This window comes from Accipiter gentilis, chromosome 24 (genome assembly GCF_929443795.1).
Source record: "Accipiter gentilis chromosome 24, bAccGen1.1, whole genome shotgun sequence".
NCBI lineage: Eukaryota > Metazoa > Chordata > Aves > Accipitriformes > Accipitridae > Astur > Astur gentilis.
In genome coordinates, this window is record NC_064903.1 from 25,112,332 (window position 1) to 25,128,554 (window position 16,223).

Below are 16,223 nucleotides of genomic sequence, written 5' to 3' on the forward strand. Positions count from 1 at the left end.
AATCTTTTCTTCTGAGTAGTTAAGTTAAGATGCTTCAGTGTTGTTACTGCAATGTTGTAGGCTTGTGTCCTTACATGTTGGCAAGTCAAATGGAAGGGTTAGACTACTCCTGTCTTTCAAAAAGATCTACTTGTGGAAATATTTTAGAATAGCTGTAGATTATAAATGAAACATTTAATTCCTGCACAGTGTGTTGGGAATTTCACTGCTTTGCAGTAATTTCTTTAGAAGGTAAAGTGGCAGTAGGATAGAATTGGTTTTACATTCTTCCTTCTTCAGGTGTATGTGATAGCATGAATTACAGGGCAGCAATGAATTGGTGTGCTTAGGAGGTGCTGCTTCCAAAATTAAAGCAGTTTTAAAAGTTTGTCATCTATCTGGGAAAGTCCTAGAACTAGGTGGCACATCTTAGGAGCCTCATGTCATTTCCAGCTTTCACTGTCAGTTTTCCGAGAGCTTAACAAAGCCCAGTAACTTAGGTAAGGGTATGAAACTCATGTGCTATGTGTGGCCTAAAGAAACTTCAAAGATAGGGCAAGAATCTGTGAAAACCAGCATCACCGGGTCCTTTGTTCCAACAAAAAAATTTGATGGTATAGTATCTCTAGGGTATCTGTCATTTCTTAAGTAATCTGGCAGTAACGCTTTCATAAGAACTTTGTCTTCGCTGCATTATGCTACATTGAATAAGGCTTTTTTGATAGTTCCCTTAAGCCCAGGCTTCAAATAAGGCAAAGAAGACAGAGGAGGAATCTGGTTTCTGTGACTATAAAAATACTTTTTTTTTTTTTTTTTTTTTTTTTTTTTTTTTTTTTTGTCTTGTGGGTTTTGTTTCTGTTAGCTGTTTCATGGTGTCCTGAGTGACTCCTAATGATCAGGCAACTTCAATAAAATAGCTGCTCTGATATGCAGGGAAATCCCCCACTTACAGCAGCCCAGGATGGGGGACTCTCACAACTCACAGCTTGCAAAACTAGCAAAGACCAAAACCCTTCAGTAGTGATGGTACTGCAGAGAGATTTTGCAATTGCATTTAACTGCCTTGTGTGCTCACTGTTCGGAGAGAAGTTTTGGCAAGAATCTTTGTGTGTGTGTGTATATATTATTCCCAGTAAGTATTGGTTCCACAATTCCAGACTTTGGACTGAACTTGTGGAAAGGAAACATACGTGTTTCTGGATCAGATCAGCTTTGGCAGTGAGTTTCCAACCCTTATTCCTTTTACTTTACAGGCTCTCTCTCCACTCCTTTTGCTTCTTTAAGCAGTATTAGCTCCAGAAAGCCCCAGGAACTGGGTGTCAGGCTACATACTGCTAGCTTTGGTACTTTTCTATATTTTCCTGCTCTTGTCAACAATAGATGTCAGATAGGCCAGCTGCTGTAATGAAGCATTTTCCTTGATTCGTGCAGAGTGGTTTGACTATGTTCACACATGGGCTTATTCTGGGGAGCTGGCAGAGCCTAAGTAGGGAGGGGGCGCGTGTTACAGGACAATGTGGAAGTCTGGTCACTCAGCTTATTATTTCTCCCAGTGAGTTTCTCATTCCTTTATCAGGAGATAAAGAGAGAAGTGGGACAGGGGACTTGATTGACACCTTTTTTTCAAAACTGAATAGGTGACCCTTAACCTTTACCACCTTCATTCTAGCTAGCACAACTGGAAACCCAGTGCTGAGCATGGCTCTGCTGCTGGGTGCCGCTGGGGGTGGTGTTAGTTTCCAGGCCTCTGGGCAAGATCCAGTCAAGCATCACATGGTAGCTCTGCATGGGTTTTGTTGCATTTCTGCAAAGCTCTCTGTGAAGTACCTGGAGTAATAATGATATAATGGGAATGTTTCACCAGAGTGACAATGCAGGCTCAGCTCCACAGTTATGGAATGTGAGGCAGCACCATTGGAAACAGATTTTAGCAGGGTATTGAGGTACAGTCGTTTTCTGTTGACTGTTGTCATACCAAAGAGCTACTTTATCCATTCTCAATCTCTGGTTTTGGTTCAAGCAATGTAGGCCAGGTGCTGCCATGCTTCCCCTTACTTAAGCCTTCTTTATGCCTACTTTCCCCATTTTAATCCTGCAGGCTGAAAATTATTTACTTGAAAATCAATTTAAGACTTAAAAATAATAAAAATTCACATCTTGAACCTTTCTGGAGTGTCCTTTCTGCAGACCAGCTGTTTAAAAAAAACCTACAAGCATACAGTTGCTGGGTTTTTTTCCCTTTTTCTTTTTCCTCACAGCAAGATCATGTATATGTTATAGCAAAGGCTGGGACTAGCACTGTAGTGAGATTGCTACCTTCACTATGCTTTTAAAAACACCTGACTTTGTGTCGAAGTTGAGCTGGGAGGGAGGGGAAAACCAAGAAAATCCCACTAACCCTTTGTCTCTTGCCATCTTCTTGGCAGCCTGCTGATGGAACCATGATGACTATTCAGGAAGTTTTGGAGTTTGCTTCCTGCAGCCAGGTCTCAAAACCCAACTTGCCCTGTTCTCCTGTCTGGATCCTTAAGGGAGAATCTTGATAGCATACAGTTACTTGTTTTGCAACATGCAGGTGGCTTAATAAAGAATCCTATTTCAGGCCTTTACATTGTTTAACATTAGAAAGTTGCTTGAATAATAACAGTTTTGCTTGAGAGAGAAAATAATTTTTCAATTAATCTGTGTTTTCTGCTGAAGCTCTCCTCAGTTGGAAGATTTCCACTGTGTTGCTCATTTCACAGTAATAACAGGACAAAGGCCACATTGCATCTGAACAAGTGCTATGCTAGGCTACGTATAACAAGTGTCCTTATGGACAAATGCTAAATCCCAGTAAGAACCAAGCTGAGCTGGCTGAGCATGGTGAACAGTCAGGCAAATCACAAGTACATTCGTATTGTGGAGGGGGAGACAGAGGTGAGTTGGAAGCCTCAAAATGGTAGAGCAAACTCTTGGATTCAGCACTCCTGTATTTCATCCTTGAGTGCCTACTTCATCTCATGCTATTTTTATTCCAGCATCCGGATGCAATTTTTAAAGAACACAAGCTGTTGTATTTATAGTTCATGGAAGGCTGTGCCTATATCCAGCATTCTAGAACCACCTACACATTTTCTCTGAGAGCCCAAAATGGATTCATACATGTACCTTCTACTTCTGTTTATTAATAATAGCATGTTAACTGTATTGAAAGTGAGACCCTATCACACTCTGGTTTCCATTAGTCTTTATATAGCAACATAAATACAGTGATATGGCATGGGGTTTTTCTTAAGTGCAGATTTATCTTTAGAGGCAATTATCCATTAAATGTTCTTATGTGAATGGTCACAGATTCTCATACTTTTTCAGAAACTCAGTAAAAGCTCTATCTTCTGTAGCCCTTGCTACCTGTCCATTCTGCACCATGATATTTGTTTGAGAAGATGAATAGTATTATGCTACCAAAGCAGCAATGAGTGTGCAAGTACTTATAATCAAGTCACTCTTTTACTCAAAAACCCAAAGAAACTCCACAAGCTTTAGACATATGTTTGTGTGTAGATGTTTATATAAGTGAACACAGAGGTTCCTAGAAGTTGTTTTTGAATACCATTGTGGTAATTGCTTCTGCTTTTCTTCATATCTGTCCTGAAATGCTGTGACTCTCTGCTCTTTCAGTCACATAGAGTCTGTCATGTATCTCAAATGCAGCTGGGCTAGTGCTTCCCCAGTGGCCTCTGTCTTAAGTTTTCTGAAGGACTGACTAATGGTACTTCCCTTCTCGGCTGAAGACAGGGTTCTTCCTGCAGTCTCCTATGTATTTCTGAAGGTGCTTAATTTAAGGACTCAGCTTCTTGCTTTCAGTTAAGAGAGAATTTTTTTTTTTAGGTCACTCATGGAAGATAGACCATGTGGGAGGGGTGAAGGCTGGCACGGAATGCATTGACAAGGTTGTGACTTCATTAGGTTCAGAAGCTTGGATTATGGACTCAGAGATAACAGACTTTATGAGTTCTTTTGAATATGTCAAGTGACCTATAAAAGTGCTTTTTTAATTTAGAATGCCTATGTAATTCTGAGTAAAGCCTTTCATTTCCTGTATTGACATACCCTGTAATTTGGATTGTGGAGGGGGCAGAAGATTCCTTTAGACCTAAAGCAAAAAGAGCTAACTGTAAAGGATCCTCTGCTGTCTGTTTCAGAGAACTGACCCAGTGGACCTTTTTTAGTCAGATGTTCTTCTGCTTAAATGGTTCTCTACTGAAACTGCCATCTGCATGGAGATGTCCTTAATAGTTGTGATGATCAGTCATTACATGTAGGAATAATGGTTTATGCCCGAATAGTTTCCAGAGAAGCGGATTGAAACTGGATTTTGTTTTTAGAAACAAATTACACTCTACCACTTGCCTTCTGATCTCCCACTACATCATTTACTTATGACAAAGTGGTCCAGCGCTTGTGTATGTTGTTTCTGCACTCTGAGATCTTCAGCTGCTGTTTGTATTTATAAAAATCCTGTGTCGGATCCAAGTCTTGCCTGGATGTTTAGATTTGGAAGTCACCTCTATTGTTTTCTTCTATTGGAGAAGACAAGTTTTCTTGTCCATACCATACCAAAATATGCCATGTTTGGCATGGGTACTACCATTCCAAATCAAATGAATCTGATGGCAAAAGCAGTTGTTTCTATGGAATTTATTCAGTGTTTGAAAATAGTCATCTTGATTTTTATTCTGAGAAGTGTTTATTTTAGTGCTGTATCTTTGCATGGCTAGAGAAGCTAATGGATAGAAGCATGAACAGAAGAACTCAAGAGAATCCCATGGCTAGATATTGGGGTAGTTGTGGGAATTTTACTTCTGTCCCTTTTGCTGTATTTTACCTTCAAGCATCTGTTCAGCCTACCTATGTGGGTCTCCTCAGTCTTCCACTTACATTAAGCCAGCCTAATAGGAGATGAAGTGGTCCTTGAGCTGGGCCATTCAGTGCTGTCAGACTATCTGAAGTTTGCAGGATAGCTGTAATGGCAGGAGACATCAAAAAAAAGCTGTAGGTGCTGTAAGGAAGAGCAGTTGTGACCCTACTGCAACTTATCTGCTGAACAGCTGTGTGAATTGCACCTTAAGGTGTGCCTTGCCAGGAAGTCAACGAGTTGGCTTTTCCCCTGAAATTTAACCTAGCTCTGTGGGTCAGAGGTCCTCAAATCTTGGCTGGCCTGCTGGCAAAAGACTTGAATTATACTGCAAACCATAGGTATTTCAGTATGATAAACGTTCCTGTGCTTTTGATATGTTTATGACAAATGTTCCTGTGCTTTTGAAATACCAAGATGCCTCTGCAACTCAAGCAGAAATGTTTCTTTCAAGGTTCTGGTTCTGTTCCAGTTAGCACAACTGCCTGTTCCCTCCAAGTCTAGTGGGATATACCCAGCCCAAAACTGGCACACAATTTTAGGGCCTTACAACAAGCTACATCACCTCCTCATAGTTCCAGGTATTTGGCTCTCAAACTTGTTTCAGAACTGCTGCAAGTGGTGTTTTGATAGGTAAAGGAGTAAGTGGCATTAATAAGACTCTCTGATTGCTCTAGGGAGACAGTGGCTGAAGCTCTTCTCAGTGATGGTTTTCTTATCCCAAAGATGGATTGTCTGAAGATGCTAAATATCAAGTATGAAGGTTAGTGTTTTGGGCACCACATAAGTAAAAAGTCCGTAGCTAGTATTATGTCTAAGTCTGTTCTTTTTTTCTCATTATATTGAAATCTATAATTCTTTGCATGTTTTTCATATATCCGGGTCCTTCATATATATCCTCCATATATCCCAAACATCATTTGACCTGTTCTCCAGACCCCTTTATGGCCATGCTTAGCTATTGCTTTTGCATGAATCTCTTACCATGGAAGGATAGCTCTTCAGCACTGAATGCTGCCTGGCCAAAACATCTTTTGAAGGTTGCATCTCTGCCCTTATCTGCAATAGTTAACTGACTTCATGGACTCCCACTAGTTTCTTTTCTACATTGAAGTTCTGAAGCAAATCTAAATGGGGTTTTTTGAGCTTTATTCACCAGTTGCATTTAGTTCCATGCTGCTGACCATAAGTGGGAAGTTGCATGGATTTTCTGCAAGAGAATTAAGTACCTAAAGGCAATGAAAATTAGTAATTTGTGTATTTCCCTGGGACCTCTTGGAAACACCAGCCAAAGAACTTTCCAAGAAAGGTCCTCAAATTTCTGTGACTATATTACAGTAGGAAAAATTTATGAGCTTTTTGATTCTGTGTTGTTTTGCTCAACGTGCCTTCTCTTTGCAGTGTATTTTTAGACAGAATAGCTCTTCACTATGTGTGAAATAAGCTGGAACTGGAAAGGGGCTAGCAAAACAGGTAGATTTTCCCTGTGGTTTACCATGTGATTAGATCAGGCATTGTATTTTGTGCTTTCATTGAGCTGCTGTGTTAATTATTAATTTGCTGCTTATTTTACTTCTCTAGCATAAGAAAATAACATAAGAAAATAATAGTTCCAGGTTCAGTGAGGATCTAGGAAATACTATGGAACCAGTGATCTCAGAACAAACTACTTTAGTTTGGAAAAAGTGTCACACCTGTGGTTCATGAAAAATTACAAAACAGTGATTTTGGGGTTGTCTTTTTTTTTTTTTTTCTTCTTTGTTGCAGCAAATAAAGAGGTATGGCAGTTCAAAATTCCTCAGACCTTTTACTGCTTTTGGCAGCCTTTGCTGACAGGCCTCCTCTCCCGAAGCTTTACACAGATCCTAATAGAGAAAATGTTTATGGAGTTGAAGGAATGTTCTGATTCTTCAGAACTGCGGTCTCAGTTCTTGATCAACTGGATTTCTGAGATGCTGACTGGCATTGCCAAAGTAAATGCTGGTGAGTATATCTGGAATTCCTGTGTGTACAAGTCTCTTCTGTACTGTTGCGAAAACTGGGAGAGTGGTGTGACCTTTAGATGGAAAGCGCAATAGCCTAATTATTACATTTTTGTCATGTGAAAGTAGAGCTTTTATTGTTGCATTTCTTACACTTTTCAACCTGCAGCTTATTTAAGTCATGCATTTCTCGTCAATAACAATTACAATTTTTTGCTAACTTCGCTGCAGTCTCCTCAAGATGGGAAAAGCCAATCTCTCCCATGAAAAGATCAGGCACTTAAGTGCTATTTTTTCCAGATACTAGTACTTGTAGAAAATAACAGTAGGAGACAGCAAATAAAGATGTCATATGCAACCTGTTATGAGTTCGCTGTTCCCAGTTCTTTCCTCACTTAACAGAAGCCTGCCTTTTCAAGATACGTATATAGTCCTGCTGTCCTTTTTTAATCCTATCACAGGATTTTCATGCCTTCTAAACTTACACAAAAGTAATAAGTAATAATTTGTTTTCTGTTCCTAACTCCTTAGAATTGGCAAACTCTATGATTCTCTCCAGAGACAGGGGCACAGAAGAGCTTTAATTATTCTAAGTGTGTCTCAGGAATTCTGTTAACAGGACTTTTATACTGCGATATAGTGTATCCCTGAGGAGGTTTCCAGCTGATTAATTTTGCCACCTCTTCTGTCCTCTCCTGGTCTGGCTCAGTCTGCACGAAGGTTTTGCCAGTATCTGTGGCAGTCATGGGTTAATGTTTGATGCTTTCAGTCAGCGCTGCACATATCTATTATGTACCAAGATCCTTGAATAGTAGTAGTTCCCAGCTGTTAAGTCTACTCATTGCAATGCTATCTGGAATGATCTTGGGTCCCAGAAGCAGCGTACTGCATTTATTTGGGACAATACTGTACAAACACATCTTGTGGCATTCCTGTCTGGGATGGCAGGCACATTCCTGTCTGGGATGGCAGGCACAGAACCAGCTTGGGAACGTCTGCACCTCACTGTGGTCATGTCTTGTGAAGCTAAGCTAGCTGTCAGTGCATTGGCAAGTCCCTTGTAACAACCTTGATGTATTTGGTCAGTACATCTGGTCTTGGACTTGGATTGAAATGCCAACTTATTTGAGGATGAGTGTTCCAGTAAAAATAAAAAAGGATGAAGGGCATATCTTTAATGAGTTTTGAGCACCTTGTTGTTTTCATTATCTTCTTTGAAGGGAAGAAAAGACAACACTCTAACAAACAGGTGTCCGCGAAGGAGCTGTTCCTCCATAAAGTTCCTTTGCAGTGGATAAGACTGACTGATAATTGCTTGGAAGCTCCCTGCTGGGCAACCCCACACCTTCTTCAGCTGTAAGTTTGATCCTGTGACCTAGAAAAGGGACAGCAAACGGTGTTCTGTAACAGCTTTGGCCAGCCCCCTTGTGATATGCTGAGTTATAGCTGTGTTCCCTTCCCTACCTTTGCATCTAGTAGAAATTGTGGCAGGTGCATATAAAGCCCTGCTTGTTGCTGCTCATCTCCCCATTGATACTACAAGGAGAAGGAGGAGGAGATGAAGAGTGGAGGTTATCTGGGGAAGTATTAAAGCAGCAATCTGGTCAGAAGAAAAGTGACTTGGTAGCAGAGATGTGACTGCTTATACAGGAAATATGAATTTAGCACGGGTGGTAACTTTTTCACATGAAAACAGCAAAGCAGGAATTCAGTTAGAAGTATCCCAAGTCCTCAATTTTAATCACAAAGAGGGAGTATTCCAGCATCCACCCACCAGGGAATAATCAGATTTGCCTGTTAGAGGAGATAATGAGTGAGCTGTCCTGGAGGGAACTCACATGTAAAAGGCTGCTCAGCTTGATAAGCCTTTATCTGGAATCTTTTTTGCTTTTAAGACTTTTACATTGCCCTTTTTCTTTCTAGGATCCTCACAATCATGAGACCTCGCTTGCCACGTTCTTCGCGGAAGAACCTTCTCTATCTCGCTTCTGTTTACACGGAAGGAGGTGGCCCTTTGTCCAGTCCAGGCGTCTCTTCAGACTGCAGTGAACAGCCAATTTACACTATAGAGAGCTTACAGTGGAGGGCCAAGCAAGAAAATCAGGTTAAAAATCAAGGGCAGACTGTAGAGAAACAAGAAGATGTGCTGGAGAGAGATGATGGTGTAGAGGAGGTGGAGGAGGAGGAAGAAGAGATGGTAACTGAAACAAATCCTTTGGAAGGACTTGCTCATTCTGGTAACATGGTGGCTATTGCTGAGAAAAGGGCAGCACTGCAAGGGTCCGCCTGGCAGATCACTGCAGGTAAAAAATTATGTTGTAAGACTTGAGACAATCTCTTTCACTGGCAAATGTTAATTGAAATGCAAAGGCATCTCAGCCCTCTGAGCCCGGCTAGAATTGAAATGTGCTTCAAAGTCCTCTGAACACCAAATCACTGAAAACTGTTTTATTTTCTGGTCTTCTGTTTATGTGCAGGAGTCATCTCTCTTAAAATCTTAATATACTGTGAGTGCTGTTTCCAAGAGCATGTTGTTACTGCCTCATTGAATTTTTTATCAGGCTTTTCCAAACTGTGTACGCCAGCTGTGACTGGCAAAGAAAATATGGATGTTTCTTTGACTTCTGTTTGTCAGACTTGGGGGTATTTGAAAGCACAGTTTAGCTGTGCTGGAAAGCACCAGTCATATGCTCCTAAGTTCCAAGCTCCAGGAAAATTGCTGTTATGACATGGTGGCAAGCAAAAGAAAGGAGCAAGACAAGTTTTTAGAGGTAATAAACAGTATATCCAATGTTTTATTAGCTTTATTGTGGTAATTATACTTTCTTGTTGGGGTAGAGGGTTCTGTAGCTAAGGAGATTTGGATGAGTGATTTATGGAAGGACTTGAAGACAGGAGGAAGAGGTTGGTGGAGAGGAGCTGGAGGCAGAGTGATATTTAAAGGAAGAAAAGCAGGCATTAGAAGACAATGAACTCTTGTACCCCACTCAGGGAAATTTTCCCAAGTTAAAAAAAAAAATAATCTGCCTAAGCAGGTTGGCAGATGTGAACAGCTTGTTAGAGCTGGACCTTTTGAGAACAGAAGCAAAATTGTCCTCTGCTTCAGTGACTTTGGTTCAGATCAAGCAAAGCTTTCACTGAAGGAACATGCATTGTGTCCTGAACCACCTGATTTTGGTAAAGATCCTGTTTATGTAGTTGGTTATGGGTAAACTTAATTTCTGTTCGAATAACGTCTGTGTAGTTACCATCCTTAAACAATTTGAACTATAGCCAGTAGGTATGTACAAACCCATGACTACATGTGGTGTATCAACTATTTACTAGGTTGTTCCCCAGAGAGAGGGCTTAGCCTGTTAAGTATATATAACAGTAATTTGCCTTACAGCTGCGTTGGATGTTACCAAATGCTATTTCTGCCCCTTTTTTAATTGTAAAATTACAACAGTTAGAAAGGTATAGCCTATGTTAAGGTTTTTTGGTTTTGTTCTATTAAATGCCCAAGAATGGTATAAAAGTTAAAACAAATAAACCCGCTGGTTCTTTAGGGCAGTGCCTGGGTTTTTAAGCAGATACCAGGTACACAAAACAAATCAGTTTCAGGCAAAGAGAAGGAAATGGCCAAGTTGTATGTGATTAGCAGGGGTCTCAAATCGTGTGTGTAATTATTGCTGGCTCTCTGGAGTGAAGTGCCTTATCTTCTGAAGGGTTCTGTCTGCTGGTCTTTGCTGAGCTGCTAGTAAGCATTCCAGAAATAAGTGTTCTGTTATCAAGAAAGCACATAGGCTTAAGAACCCTTACTGTCAAAACAATGACACATAGCAATTTGTATCTTTCATTTAGTTAGATGTGAAATAAGAATGAAATTTAAAGGGGGATTTCCCTATTGGGAACTGCCTTTGAAATTTTGGCATCACAATATAAAGGAATGGACTCACTGACGTTATCAGTTGTGATGGTTTCCCATTGTGCAGTTTCTGGTCCCCATTGGAAGCCAAATTTAACAAATGGGAAGTCATGGGGAGGAAACAGCAATAGGTGCTTGTAAAAACAAATAGCAGAATTTCCAAGACATTGTCATATTATTTTTCTTTGCCGTCTCATCCCGGCCCACCTGTCTGTCCAGAATTGCCTTATTGGTTAATTAGGCTTCCCTAGCATTACGCTAATTTTGTGGTTTCAGTTCTTCTTTAGTCACTACTGCTGTGCAGTTGCTAATCTCAGTGAGTCATTAAGAAGATGATGCTTAGTCTCATTGGAGGAATGAGCTACTGGATGCAAAAGTGCTGGTTTTTATCTTCATATGTGTACAAATGACTTTCCATTTACAGAAGTATGCAGAGTAATTTATTAAAATTAACATATGTAAGTCAATGTGTATGTTTCAAATGAAAGTATGCTTAAAAGAGGAAGGTAGATATGAAGGCTTGCTCTAGAATACTGTGGGGTTTCTTTTAATGGACACTGTCTCACAGTGGTTTGGATGAGCTGCACTGTGTAGACTGTGTGATGTTACGTGATTCCAGATGTGTCCCTGATGTCTCACATGCTACGGTGACTTTCTTTGGAAGAGATAGTAAGGTTAGAAATAAAATTACTTAGAACTGTAGTTCAGACTGTTTTTTGCTGAGTACCTGAACTTGTTCATTTTTGCTGAATGTCTGAGTTGCGTGAGACAGTATTTGTGGACTTGTGGGGATCTTGTTTTTTGAAAATCTCTCTGGGGAGCTCAGACTTCTTGTTTATGTACTGTTTTTACCCAGATGAAGTACGATGGAAAGACTTTCCTCTTGGGAAACTTCCAGGTCAGACAGATGACCCTGATGGTCTCATGCTGGATAATTACTCCATGATGTCCTTGCTTGATCAGCCAGTGAGAGATGAGTGGAAGTCTCCCAATACAAAGTGAGTAATAGTGCGGGCAGGACTTTGCCCCTGAACCATGAAATGCATTTGTCTCTCTGTGCCTTGTACTATATGGTGTGAAAAATTAAGGATGAGATTTCCATTTTACTTCTGTTTGACTAAATAGTTTGACCCAAATATCTACTACTATCTGTAATACCTACTAACTGTGCTTCTCATGAAGTTTTCAAGTAATGTGTGTGTTTGAAAGGACCTTTGCAGTGCTGGTGTAATAGTGTAACAGTCCGCTCTTTGGACTCTGCTGACAACTTTCGGTGTTGTCTGATGCTGTTAGTAAGATACAGTCTTCCGTAGAATTACTAGTCTGGAAGTGCAGAATTTTTAAAACAGGCTACTGAGAGCTGATGTAGAATCTGTCTGGTGATACGCTGGGATTAATAACTTTAATGGGAAGAACTGTGGCCTTGCAATTAAAGTGTTCAAGACTAGAAGCCTCAGAACTCACTTAGTCTCCCCCAATGTCAGTTTTCCCAGACTAGCTAACCTTGTATAAGAAGGTATAAGAGGAGTCATTCTAAAATGCACAGTGGTTTGCTGAAGCACTTTGAGGTGCAATTAGTGGAAAAGCCTGAGGGTGAGGAGAGAAGGTAGCCACAGGAAGTCATTGACTGCAGATTACTTTTCTAACATCTGAGGAAGGAATTGGCTTTACATAACTGGGGTGGCGAATATGCTGAGAGTTTCAAATCAGTGAATGCAAACGTGTCTCTTATGAATGCTTGAAATGGAGACTATAGTACGGTTCCTGAGTAAAGTCTATGTCACTGCAGTCCCAGTTATTCATCCTATGGTTAACCCAGCATGAGACAAACTCTCTTCTCACCCTACCCCATGGCAAGAGGAGACTCTTCCTGCTTGTTTGTACTGCATTAGTCTGACAGTATGCTTGCATTGTTGATGGACACCATCAGAAAGAAGTTACTGCTACCTGTATTGCTGTGACAGCTCACCAGTATCATAGGAAGTTACTTCATGAAGCCCTAACAGTCATCCTTCGAAGCTGAAAGAATATTCTCAATGCTTACCTCTCTGCATTTGTCTCCTTCATCTTTTCCTGTCATCAAGTCTGAGAGCTGCTATTTGTAATTGCTGCCGTTCTCATTCCCTTCTAGGAATGTACTTTTGTTTTGCACTCCTTTGGTCTTTTGCAGTATCTGAAAGTTAAATGCAGTGGCATAATTGGCAATCAAAAATGTTATTTCCATGGTATCCTTTGAGGAAGCTAGTTTATAATCTTACCATCTTCACTCCTCCTGCTCTTTCTAAAAGAAACCACTGTAAGGATTATGAGATACTGCTGTTTAGCAGTTTGGAAGTTACTAGCACAGCCTCAGCAGGCTTGAAAACTTAGTTTCTATTAACTGGGGCTCTGATCCTCGGCCACAGTATGTTGCATTGCTATGTGACCTTTTCAGAGCTGCAGCTAGTAATTTAAGCTGCAGATCTGACCTCAGTAAAGAAACACAGGTTGTCATGGAAATAATGGTAGCATTCTATAAAGCTTTAGTTAGATCACCTCTGTTACTAAATGAAGCTTATCCAGTTAAACCATCTCACTGAAGACATTTTAATAGGATCATTATTTCACCCTTTGAAGTCAAAGGAACTTGAACGCTGTGAGCTGTCAAATCAGTTTCATCACATACACAATAGGAGATGGGCTTATATGTATCTTAATCCAAGGAATACTTCAGAATATAAATGAATGGCAGTTATGTTATTAAATGCTTGATAGGATAACTTTCTAATCAGTGATTCTTTCCCTGTAGTTGATGGGCCCAGTCTAGTAGCCCAATGGGCCCAATCTAGTAGCTTCCAAAAAATGTGAGTAACAGTGACAGTCATGCAGCCTGGGGTGTTGCACTGGAAAGAGCTTTTGCATGTATTTTCACATATTCAGAGTTGTCTTCAGGTTAGCTTCCAGTTCAAACCTTCCAAAGAGCAAGGTTTCCATTCTTCTCTACCTTCTTGGTCATCCTCCCAGGGACTAGTCTGCTCTTTTGTCAGTTCAGGCCTGCTGAGAGAGTATTGTTTCCGCTTGATTCATCCAATTGAAATGTAAAATTAGCATCTTGGAGATTGCTCAGTAATCAAAAAGAAAATCTCCTTTCCTACTGCTCCTCTTTCTAACTGTCCAAATACTTAATGAAGTCATTGGTTCCAACATTTCTACTAGAGGCAGGACCAAACCTGCCTCTCTTTATAATCAAGAGGTTAAATAAGTTATCCTTTTGAGTCTTCCTGAATGATGTTAATCACTGACAAGACCTATGCTTTGAGTGCTGCACAAATTTCTTCTCAGACTATGAAGAGAGCAGGTAACCATTTGTCTTCTGATAGTTTATCATTCCCAAAAGAAGAGTAAATCTATACTAGATGCAGAAAACCCCTTTTGATTCAGTAGAAGAGCCCTTTGGTGTCAGCCAGCCATGGATCATGTTTCTTGCAACATGTTCCATGTTGGGAATAAGGCAAATTCCTGGGATTTGCATATCTGCTTCTAGTCTGCAGAGCCCCAGCACTCTCACTGTAGTCACAAATGATAGAATACTTGATCTCAGAGACTTCATACATAAAGCTGTTTGACTTGATATTTAGGTGGGCGAGATCACTGATAAGAATAAGAATTCTGCAGCAGAATTCTAATTAGCTGCAGTAACTAGTACCATTTGGCATCTAGCCAGCAGGCTCTGATGAGATGGATAGGGGTTTCTTAATCTGATCCTTGTTGGCTCGTTTGATTTTTCTACACATGGTAGCTGTAGTCATCATTATGAAGGCTGTAATGAAGTGTATGTGGAGTAGTGTGATTCACTGTTCTGGCTCGTTTGTAAGCTGCTACTTGAAACCAGCTTTAGCATGTGCCCTTTCTGACGTGTGTTGTAGGCTTCAAGTGTTCTATAATCCCAGTATATTTCTTGGAGTGGTTTTTAGAGTAACAGGAATTAAAAATCACCTAGTGATTCCAGATTCTGCTCTACAAGCAAAGGAATTGCTCTAGATACAAACTTTATATCATACCACTGATGTAGATGTTAAAGGAGATAGAACTTGGCCATATGAAAGTCTGCTGTCTGAAAATCCACAGCACATATTACTCAATTAAGTTTTTTAATAAACATTTGCTAAAATTACTAAAAAATGTTTTTTTGCCATTTTGCTTTGGACATCAACAAAATCTTTGCTAGTGTCAGCAGGAGTTAAAGTGAGTGCTAGTATTGAAGTGTGATTAGTTACAGCTTTACTCTCGAGTGTGGAAACATCTCCGTTAAATAAAATTTAGAATAGAATTAAGAACAGAAAATTTTCGTCAAATTACCATGAAATGTAAGTCATCTCATGTGCATCTCTGCTCCATTCCAAATAACGTGATATCATAGAATAACCCAGGCTGGAAAGGACCTCGAAAGATCATCTGGTCCAGTCTTCTGTGGGAAAGGGAGCCGAGATGAGGTTATACAAACTCCATCCTTGCCAAATTCCTCTTACCTAATATGCTATACTTAATAGCAGGAGGGGCAGTGCAAAAGACCCCCAAAAGAGGAAAAAAGCCACCAGGCTTTTCTATTTCTGAATTCCTGAGAAATGCGAGTATTTTTGGAGAGAAAACAGCAAGCAGAAGCTATTGCTATGGTGCTGCCGGATTTTTGCAGCTGATGTGCTTACCAATATTTTATCATTGCCACTTTTATTCCACACATTATATCGTAACAGGAGTGATTTAGGATCTTTGGTAATCTGCGTCCGTTTCTTTTACTTCTAATCCTCTAGTTGCAGGTAGTTAGAGAGATGATCTGGTGGTTCTTTTGTTGGTGTCCCAGCCCCAGCTGCTTTGCCTCCTTTTCCCTCCCCATACCAGTGGTCATTCTGCTGCAGCTTCCACCATCTGTGGTCATGAGAGTGAGCAGGTAGTTGTTTGTTTTGTTGAATACAAGTGCCAACAGTGGCAATATGCTCCCATACTCTTACAGGGAAGGTGAAGAATTGAGATTTATCACCATGACAGCATTCTCCTATATCCCAAATTCCTCAAAAGTCTGTGACATCAGTATACTTTTAGCCGCTCCTGCAGCTGGCAAAATACCTTGCAGTTTCTACTGCTTTGTCATCAGCAAGGTAATTAACTGTGTTCTCATGGCTTTTACTTTGGTTTTGTCTGCTTTCATTTAATCCCCACTAAATCCTTCTTCCTACTACTGTTAGAAGTTTTGTTTGCTAGTCCTTTATAAGAAAGGCTCAGCTGTGGATGCTGGCAGCTGACCTGGAAATGTTTTCCACATAATATTTCCAGTGTGTTTTGGCTATGTTCCAACAAGAAAAAGTCCTCTGTGTTTAGTGTTCCGTGACAGTTCCTAACAACTAGAAAGCAGAACCATGAAGCAAGCAACCACTGGGTGCACCTGGTCCTGCTGCACCTTCAGTGTTATGGTCCTTTC

The 16,223-nt window shown here is 40.4% G+C and overlaps 1 protein-coding gene across 5 annotated transcripts in view; it reads left to right on the plus strand.

The window, feature by feature from the left end:
- Nucleotides 1-16,223, plus strand: part of LAS1L (LAS1 like ribosome biogenesis factor) — a 39,565-nt gene that overhangs the window by 11,115 nt on the left and 12,227 nt on the right. For 4 of the 5 annotated variants that reach the window (XR_007509468.1, XM_049827877.1, XM_049827878.1 and 1 more), the window contains exons 8-12: nucleotides 5,557-5,642; nucleotides 6,647-6,862; nucleotides 8,082-8,217; nucleotides 8,785-9,164; nucleotides 11,625-11,766. Coding sequence is in view for 3 of the 5 variants with exons in the window: in XM_049827877.1 (XP_049683834.1) it covers nucleotides 5,557-5,642; nucleotides 6,647-6,862; nucleotides 8,082-8,217; nucleotides 8,785-9,164; nucleotides 11,625-11,766 (960 nt within the window). In the remaining 2 variants the exon portion in view is untranslated. Of the gene's footprint in view, nucleotides 1-5,556; nucleotides 5,643-6,646; nucleotides 6,863-8,081; nucleotides 8,218-8,784; nucleotides 9,165-9,496; nucleotides 9,633-11,624; nucleotides 11,767-16,223 lie in introns of those variants that run through there. The other variant, XR_007509469.1, reaches the window with a different exon arrangement.